Genomic DNA, 9513 nt, shown 5'->3' with positions numbered 1-9513 from the left:
AAACTGAATAAGACTTTATGCAAGGCGCATAAGAAAGAATTAATTGATACGATTCTGTCATATTTGTTAAATTGGCTTGCTTTGGTGTCTGGAAATTATGAACAGCACGTCTACAAAGAAAGTCAACCTGTCTCACTATTGTGTACAGGTAAATATTATATCGAGCGAAATACATGTAGCAAAATGTTATCACGCACATATTTCAATAATTTAAAATTTATTTTATATTTTGATTTCAGAATATATTGTACACTTACAGAGGCAAGAATAATAAGCCTGATTCAAAACCGGATGGGAATTTATGCGAGGCGCATAAGAAAGAAATTGATACGATACAGAAAATTTGGAAACACGAATGAATACCGCCGTATATGTAAACATATGAAATGTATACATGTAAATGTATTAAACAAATATGTATATATCGCTGTACAGACAATAAATGTAAATTTACAAAAATTATATTATTTTTGTATTATTAATTTTAATTAAACTTTACTACGAATATTAAATTTTTAACAATAAATAATAATTTTTTAATAATTTTTTAATAATTTTTTAATAATTTTTTAATAATTTTATTGTAAAATTTTTAACAATAAATAATAACAATAAATAACTATTTTTTTTATAATTTCCATTTTAATTTTATAATTTATAATAGTTATTTCAGATATAATTAGCATTCGAGCAATTCATCGAAACATTGCTATTCAGTAATCGCACATTTAAGTATATATAATCTTTTATTGTGCTTCTACCTAGGCCATTCCTAATAAGAGTGAATAATGTATACAGTTCTTTTGCACATCTAACAAATAACACTACTCAAGTGTCACAGGCCATTTTTTTTGAAATTGTATACACATGTAGAACTTCAAAAAATATTTTTGTCGTATTTTTTTATTTTTGCTTATGAAGCGTTTTAAGAGTAGGGACTATCCTTGAAATATTAACCTTCTCAATCCTATATACGTTATCCTAAATGGTTTTTGCACCAGAATACTATCTCTAGGAATTTTCAAGGTTTTCTGGTTCGTATTTTTACAACAAATCGACGTGCATGGCCTAAAGAATTGTTATACATAGAATTGAGAAGGTTAATATTTCGGGGGTAGTTTCTACTCTAAACGCATCATAAGCAAAAATTAAAAAACACGACACAAATATTTTTCGAAGTTTTACATGTGTGCATAGTTTCAAAAAAATCGGCGTATGACATTTGGGTAGTGTTACTTGTATAGATACAACCCGAGGCCCTTTAACCGTTGATACGTCGATGGTCCACCGAGAAACATGGCGGAAAATCGGAAACCAAAAGATCAAAGGTGCCGACAGAGAGTGAACATACTGATTAAGCCCCTTGCACAAATGCCAGGCAACAGGGCAATAGGAACAGGAAATAACCAAAAAATCGTTACAATTACAACCTAAAAAATTTGAATGCTATGACTGGTTGACAACAAGCAATAGGCACAGTGTTTCCAACGTGACGGAATGTATCATTGTTTATACTGCATTTATACATGATTTCTGATTTCTATTCCTTGTTTCTATTGTCTGTTGCTTGACATTGTGCAAGGGGCTTTATACTGTGCCCCGGGTTCCCTCCATGACAATTTGCGCGTTTAGCAGATACAATTGTTGAGTTCAACACTCTTCTTATCAACACTCTGCGTTGATTGGAGTGAAGAGAAAACAGGAAGGGTTTTGGTAAAAGATAAAAGAGTGGGATGTCGTGAGGTTGGTGGAGACGTAGCTGGAACAGGAGGAATGGGAGAAGATGAAGAATAGGGTGCCAAAGAAGTTCAACAGGGTGCAAAGAAAGAAAGAGTTGGAAGAAAAGGAAGAGCAATACGTGGAATAATGATGCGAGTCAGAAAAGGGTTAGAAGAGGAAGAAGAATGGGAGGAGAAGGAGGGTTCAATGATTAGAAAAGTAAGATGGAAGAAAGAGAAATGGAGATTGGCAACAGTTTACGTAAGCGGCAACTTGGACAAGATCATGGGTAAGATAAAATCGGTGAAAGAGGAGGAAAGGAGAGAGGAGAGATGGATAGTGGTGGGCGATTTCAATGCGAGAACAGGGGAGAAAGGAGCGCTGGAGGATGGAGAAGAGGGAGTTGAAAAAAAATCGAAAGATAAAATAATAAATAGGTAGGGAGAAGGGCTGATTAGATGGGTGGAAGAGGAAGAATGGGAAATTATGAACGGAGCAAAGGAGGGAGATGAGAAGGGGGAGGTGACTTTTACAGGAAGAAGGGGGAAACAGTGATCATGCAATTACGCAATAGGAGATAGAAAAGCTTGGGAAAGAGTGACAAGATTGGATATGGGGTGTGAGGTAGATTCGGATCACCAATCCGTAGCAGTACGGGTGGACAAAGGGGGGGGGGGTTGGTGAGAGGAGAGGGACAATAGCGGAGGGAGAGAGGTGGGTGAAAAAGACGGATTGGTCGAAAGAAGTAAGAGAGGAGTTTAGAAGAAAGACGGAGAAGGTAGAAATAGGTAGGGAGACAATAGATAAAGAGAAAGATGGAAGTAAGGGTGAGAAGAGTAAAAAGAGGGGCAGAAGGAAAGGGAGTATGGTGGGATGGGGATTGTAGGAAGAAGAGGGAGAAGGTAGAAAAGTTATTAAGAGACTGGAAAAGAGGAAGAAAACACAAAGATCATAAGAGAAGAAAGAAGGAGTATAAAGAAATGTGTGAGAAAAAATGAAGAAAAAAGAGAAATCTGCTGAAAGAGGCAAGAGAGGCGAGAACAGAGAAGCAGGTGTGGGAAGTAATAAACAAGGAAAGGAGAAGAAAGGTAGAAATTAATAAGGAGATAACATTAGAGGAGTGGGATAAATACTTTAGGGAGATGTTAGAAGGAGCGAAATACAAACGAAGGCTAGGAGAAGGAGAGGAGGGAGAGCAGGGGTTGGAGGGGAAAGTGGAGAAAGAGAAGAAGATAGAATGGGAGGAAGTAGAGAGAGTGCTGAAAGGGCTGAAAAAAGGTAAAGCGGCGGGAGAGGACGAGATAGGAAATGAAGTGTGGAGTTATGGGGGAAGTGGTTTAAGAAAAACGTTATGGGAGAGTATGGAAAAGAGTGTTTTCCAGAAGCGTGAAAGGACGGAGTAGTCGTTCCGATAGCGAAAAAAAGAGGCAAAAGAGGTGAGTGAGCATAGAGGGATTACGCTGATGCCGACGGCGTACAAAGTGTACGCGTCGATATTAGCAAATAGGTTGAGGAAAGAGATAGTGGAGAAGGGGATGATTTCAGAAAACCAAGCAGAGTTTAGGAAGAGGAGAGGAGTGGTGGACAACATTTACACACTGAATTATGCGATAAGGAAGCGATTAAAGAGGAAAAAGAAGGTAGTGGCTGCTTTTGTAGATCCAAGGGCGGCATTTGATTCAGTGGACAGGAGGGTTTTGGGAAGATGTCTGGAAAAACCAGGGGTGAGTGAAAGGTTGGGAAAGAGGATCATGGAAATATACGAGTAAACAAGGAGTGTAGTGAGGGTGGAGAAAAGATACGGAAGGAAATTTTGGACTGCGAGAGGGGTAAACGGAAAAATTAACAGAGTCGATCAGGATTTAAACTCGAAACCTTTTGTTTTCTACCTTCGTAGTCTGTTACTGTGTGTTGCTTCACAATTGTTTTACCCCACGTAGCAAAATGTTGGCAGTATGCCGACAGCATGCCAGTAAATTTATCTCATAATTTCGCAGCAATATCTTCTTGTGCTGTGTTTTTTATTCCATTCTATTTGATTTTTACTACCTTATAATCTGTTTTATCAATAAGTATGCCAGTTTACGTTGCATCTCAATTTTATATTTAAATATAAAACTGCATTATATATATATGAGAAAAATAAAAAAAAAATTTAAATAGTTTTAGGACGTTACACAAACATGTAAAATAATCTAATATTATCAATAATATATATTTATTATTATTTAACTGTACAATTAGTAAAAGAGATTTGGGTAAATTTTATTTTTAATAATTGCTTTTGAATGATTTGTTTTTAGTAGATTTTATGTATAAAAATCAATAAATGTATAAAGTAAAGGTTTTTACGTCTTTAATTATATAAGTAAATTATGTCCTCATCAGCATTAATAAAGTGCGGTGTTTAATTTTCGAGAAATAAGAAGGCGTCGCTTTAGAGGACCTATGTCGATATTAGCGACTTACCTCTTCACTTCTAATAAAAAAATAAAAAATGTATGGTTGTATATTCGTGAAACAAAATAAATGCGCGCGCGTAGCGCGCGCCTGTGTTGTTCTAGTATATAATAAAAAAATCCATGTTTACCCGAGAAGTGAGCGTTCCGAGTCGAAATATCTCGCACGTAGTGTTGTCCCTTTTCCGCGCGTCTGATTGGCCGGTCGAAGCCGGGTGATCGAGATCGCGGCGAGTTCCGCGAATTTCGTGCGTGTGCGTCGTGATCAATCGTGATTTGACAGTTCGCGTCGTGTCGTTAGGAGGTTAATATTATTATTAATGTGATCTCTCATCATTAAATACGATCGTTTAATTTGCGAATTTCGGTCGCGTCACGCAAGGATCGAAGTGACGACGGCGATCGAGATCGCGGCGAGTTTGGCGAGTTAATTTCGCGCGTGTATCGCGTGATGTGACGTGTGTTCGCGTGGTGTGTTTTGCGAGGTTAGTAGGATTTTTTATTACATATAATCCACTATTATATATAATGTATGTGGATAATTATATTTTACATTAATATTTTTTAACGCAATGGCGTTTGCTCGCGTGGTGTCTCGCGAGGTTAGTTATATTGCTTGCTCGTACAAATCTAATCTAAGGTATACGTTACAGTAACTATAGATTTTTGATACAGATTTATCTTTGTAATCATATACTTTATATATAAGCAGATGTAAGTAATAATCATTGTTTTTGTATTATGTAAAATTTGCCTTATTTTAGATATACCGATGAATTTAATGTTCGAGAAGATCTGATGGGATTAGCTGTTGGTGCTCATGGCACAAATATTCAACAAGCGTGAAAAGTTGATGACATTACAAATATAGTTAGAAGAAAATTCATGCACATTTAAGATATATAGAGAGGTAATTATAAAAATTATTATCGCTTGTATTATTTCAAAAAGTACTGTTTTATAAAAGTTTATTGACTGTTTTTATCTAAAATATATATACATATTCGTATATATGTTGCTTATATTGAGCTGGTATACAGAGCTTATCAGATTTCTTTCTCAATCACAGACGCATGAAGCTGTTAAGAAAGACCGATCTATGCTGGAATACAACGGTAACCTAAAAATAGATAGTGACAGTGGCAGAGTCGTGACCATCGCCGCGTGATAGATGATAGTGATAGTGAAATATATATTGACGGCAGGGAGCTGATGCCGAGGAGATCTTTCAGAAGGAAGGTGTATCCAAAATCGCACACGTACGTATATATGTTGTTTTGTAAAAGTTGTAAAAGTTAAGAGAACGAGAAAGTGATCTGTATTTATATGCACGTGTGACAGGCACTATCGGGTAATAAAGATTTCTCCGAAGAATGTTTATATTGTACTGTACTTTCGTTAACTTGAATGCTTTGAATGTACAATCTCGCGTCTTCAAAATATAATAATTCTCAGACACTGTTGAGGAATAATTGTCTAGCACAAAAGGTCCTTTTGTGCTAGATAATACGAGTTGCTACAGAGTGCCTCTAATTGTAAGAATCTCTTCTCCTTTACCCCCTCTTTCTTTTCCCAATCCCGAATTAACACTATTGCGTGGTTCGTATCGCGTGTCATTACCTATTATAAATGTCCTCCTTTTCTCTCGTTTTCTCACGCAGGAACATTTTATATTCAACTATATGGTATACAATTTTGCCGCTATATATTGACCGCAGGGAGCTGATACCGAAGAGATCTTTAAGAAGAAAGGTGTATCCAAAATTGCACATGTATGTACGTATATGCTGTGTTGTAAATTGTAAAAGTTGAAAAGAACGAGGAAACGTTCTGTAGCACAATTTATATTGTAGTTATGCTAAAATATTTGTGAATTGAGTCCCTGTTATCCATTATTATAATATAATTTTTATCAGCAATATTAGAGGAATAACGAAAATTAATTTTATTAAGTATTCAAAACAACTGATAGTTTTTAGCATTAAGTATTTCCATTTTCTCATAATATGCTTAAAAAATATTGCAGGGGACTTGAGAGTTATGCGAAGCAATTGATACTGTTAAGGTTTATTGGTCATATGAAGTTTGCACACGTCAAGCTTGACATCCTAAAGACATCCTACACAATGCATTCTGAAAACGATACCGTGCAGGTTCGTTGGCGTATACGTGGTGTCACAGGCTGGAAGGTATTTTCTATGTTTTGGAAGTAAAATTTAGAAAATACAACATGCCATAATAAGCGCTAACCAGGAAATGTAAGTGTAATCAGTGCTCTAAACATTTCTTTTAATAGTAATATAAAATTGTTCTTATAAACATTAATTATATAATTAATTCAAGTTGTCTATTATTTGAAAAAAACTTGATTTTTAGTTCCGTTTTTTATTCTACCTTCAGAAAAAGATAAAATAATTTAGATTTCCTAAAATTAATTTTGTTTATGCTATCGGAGAGGAAACACTTATTATAAAATTGATTATAATACCGAGACAATTATATATAACGATTTCAGATGGTACGACGGCTTTTTTATTTTTTACGTTAATGCTGAATGGAAAAGTCTATAAGCATATTGCGGACAAGATGATGCCTAATCAGGATACAGCCACGAAAAAGAAAGATATGCGCATGGCAGGGAAATTAGCGCTATTCACAGGTCTTGTTAACATATTTAGTAACAACGAGGATTCTTTGAATTGAGCTCTGTCTTAAAATCGCATCAATTGAAGTGAATCCATTGCTGAGTGCTGAAATTATACGATTTTATCCGTCACAACGAATAGACCAAAAGGAATGCTTTTTCCAGTCGATGGTTTCGAATGTTGCTGACGTATCTATTTCGTTGCAAATGCATCATTATGAAATGATCAGTAGTAAATGATAGATATGTGAATTAAAAAGATGTGTACATTAACTAAACAGTATCTTTGTTTGATTACAAACTATCTTCATCTAATTTTTTAGTGAAAATGTCCGAATAATTTGCGTTAGTATTTCTGTGTAAAACAATATGACGATTATATTACAGTATATCTGACGATTTAACATAATTAACGATTAACATAATTATCATAATTAACATAATTATAAAGGTAGGGTGTCTAAATTGTTATCGTTCCATCCAAATGTAGCTTTTATACTATTCGGATAGTATCGATATTTTATGCTGCTTAGAAACAAGTAAAAAGTATTTTAAGACACTTGTATCGTTTCCAGAATATAAAAACTTGTGTTTAGATTACAGATATACGTTTTGGGTATTTCGTTACAAATGTATCATTGTGAAATGATGATCGGTAGTAAATGAGAGATATGTGAATTAAAAATATGTACATTACCTAACCCTTCATCTGATTTTTTAATTTTAGTAGTGACAATGTCCGAATAATTTTGCGTTAGTATTCCTGTGTAAAAAAATATGACGATTATACGATTATATTACAATAAATCTGAAAAATGTTAGAAAATGAAACAATTGTTTAAAGGTATTCTGTATATCATAGTATCTATTTGCTTTGCCTGTATGGAATGTTGATAACACGTAAGATAATATAATCATTAAAGTAATATTTCTTAAATGTATATTTCATACTTAATTTTATTTCGTAAATACTATCACATTTATTCCTATGAATCGTTTTCATTACGCTATTATGATTTTAACATAATTATAGAGGTATAATAGGATGTGTAAATTATTACCGTTCCATCCAAATGTAGCTTTTATAGTATTATTTATTGTATCGATACCTTAAGCTGTTTATAAAAAAGTAAAAGGTATTTTAAGACGAGAGAAAGTAATAGAGATAGAAAACAAAGAAAAAAGGACAAGAAAAGAAACAATATAGAGAAAGGTATTATATATTACAAAAATATTTATTATATATATATTGCAAATATATTTAAATTTATATATTAGTTAACTTCTTTATATACACTACCGCTCAATAATTTCAATATGTAAAAGATTCGTTGATTTCTCTGTAAAGGATGAACATCATGATACGTGTTTTGCACAGAAATGAATGCACTAGCTGTTATAAACATTTCACTTGCATGCATCGCATTTTTATATAAATAATATATAAAAATGCAATGCATGCAAACGTATAACAGCAAATCTTTTCATTTCTGTACAAAACATATGTATCATGTTCATCCTTTACAGAGAAATTAACAAATATAGGGGTATATTGAAATTAATGAGCGGTAGTGTATATAAAGAAGTTAACTAATATATAAATTTAAATATATTAATTAAGAGATGGAGAGATGGGAGGAAGGAAGGGCAGGGAAAAGTGAAAGAGGAAGAAAAGTGGGAGATAAGGGGGAAAAAGAGATAAAGCAATGGAAGCAAAGGTAAGAGAGCTAGAAAGGTGGAGAGAGTTAGAAGAGAAAGACAGAAGGAGGAACAATGTAGTAGTGAAAAGGGTGGAGGTGGTGAAGGAAAGGCTAAAGGAAGCGGTAGAGAAGCTATGGCTAGAGATGGGGCTAGAGAGAGGAATAGAAGGGGTAAAAGTGGTAGGAAGAAAAACGGGGAAAGAAAAGAAGATGGTTTTAATTAGGTTAAAAGATAGAGTAAGAAAAAGAGAGGTAACGCAGAGAAAGAATGTGTGGAAAGGGAGGATGGAAAAAATAGAGGATGACATGACCTTGAAGGAAAGAAAAATGTAATGGAGTCTGAAGAGGATAACTGAGAAGGAGAGAAAGAATAGAAGGAGAGCTTGGGTAAAGTACGGAAAGATTTGGATGGAGGGGAAGTGGTGGAGTTGGGATGAGGAAAAAGAAGTCCTGACAAATGGAAGGGAAAATGAGAAAGAGGAGGGGGGGAAGAAAAAGGAACAGAGGAAGAGGGAAAGAGTAGAAAAAAGGGAGACAAAAAAATGAAAAGGGAGAATAGTGAGAAGAGAGGAAAAACGATGGGAGGGTAGAGTGGAAAGAAGAGGGAGGAGAGGAAGAGTAGGAAAAAAGGGAGTGTGGTGAGGCTGAGGGGAGGGGGAAAAGGAGTCAGAGAAAGTAAAGTAGAAAAAGTAAAAAGGAGTGAAAGAGAGGAAAAAGAAGGGAGAAAAAGAGAAGGGGGAAGAAAAGAATTAAAGAGGGAGGAAAAAAAGGAAGGAACAGAAAGGAAGCCTAAAGATAAACTTTTGGAATGTAGCGGGAGTGAAGGAAAAACAGGAAGAGTTTTGGGAAAGGATAAAAGAGTGGAATGTCGGGGTTGGTGGAGACGTGGCTGGAACGAGAGGAATGGGAGAAGATGAAGAATAGGGTGCCAAAGAAGTTCTTGAGTATACAGGGTGCAAAGAAAGAAAGAGTTGGAAGAAAAGGAAAAACA

At 34.8% G+C, this 9513-nt stretch overlaps 1 protein-coding gene across 4 annotated transcripts; it reads left to right on the top strand.

The window, feature by feature from the left end:
- Positions 1 to 4461: 4461 nt before the first annotated feature.
- On the top strand, positions 4462 to 7201 carry LOC112455042. Of its 4 annotated transcripts, none has more exons than XM_025016730.1 (6): positions 4462 to 4663; positions 4943 to 5088; positions 5248 to 5437; positions 5840 to 5950; positions 6205 to 6367; positions 6694 to 7201. In XM_025016730.1, the coding sequence occupies exons 3-6, from the start codon at positions 5391 to 5393 to the stop codon at positions 6724 to 6726; spliced, it is 354 nt and encodes a 117-aa protein (XP_024872498.1). In that variant the 5' UTR covers positions 4462 to 4663; positions 4943 to 5088; positions 5248 to 5390; the 3' UTR covers positions 6727 to 7201. The 4 variants fall into 4 exon arrangements, 3 of the variants coding, with proteins under 3 accessions (XP_024872498.1, XP_024872500.1, XP_024872499.1); XR_003040815.1 differs by having other exon boundaries at positions 4463 to 4663; positions 5840 to 5954; positions 6205 to 6436; XM_025016732.1 differs by lacking the exon at positions 4462 to 4663 and adding an exon at positions 4756 to 4780.
- Positions 7202 to 9513: the final 2312 nt, after the last annotated feature.

The sequence above is a fragment of the Temnothorax curvispinosus genome, unplaced genomic scaffold, assembly GCF_003070985.1.
Source record: "Temnothorax curvispinosus isolate PA1 unplaced genomic scaffold, ASM307098v1 QBEX01005697.1, whole genome shotgun sequence".
NCBI classification, from domain to species: Eukaryota; Metazoa; Arthropoda; class Insecta; order Hymenoptera; family Formicidae; genus Temnothorax; species Temnothorax curvispinosus.
The sequence above is the reverse complement of the archived record's forward strand: the minus strand, read 5'-3'. Positions and strand labels throughout refer to the sequence as shown.

Excerpts from the sequence above, each read along its gene's own strand:
- LOC112455042 (XM_025016730.1), top strand. The coding sequence starts at position 5,391 with ATGCCGAGGAGATCTTTCAGAAGGAAGGTGTATCCAAAATCGCACAC. Across the intron at positions 5,951-6,204 it reads GTGTATCCAAAATTGCACAT|GGGACTTGAGAGTTATGCGA; the intron begins GTATGTACGTAT and ends AAAATATTGCAG. Across the intron at positions 6,368-6,693 it reads GTGGTGTCACAGGCTGGAAG|ATGGTACGACGGCTTTTTTA; the intron begins GTATTTTCTATG and ends TAACGATTTCAG.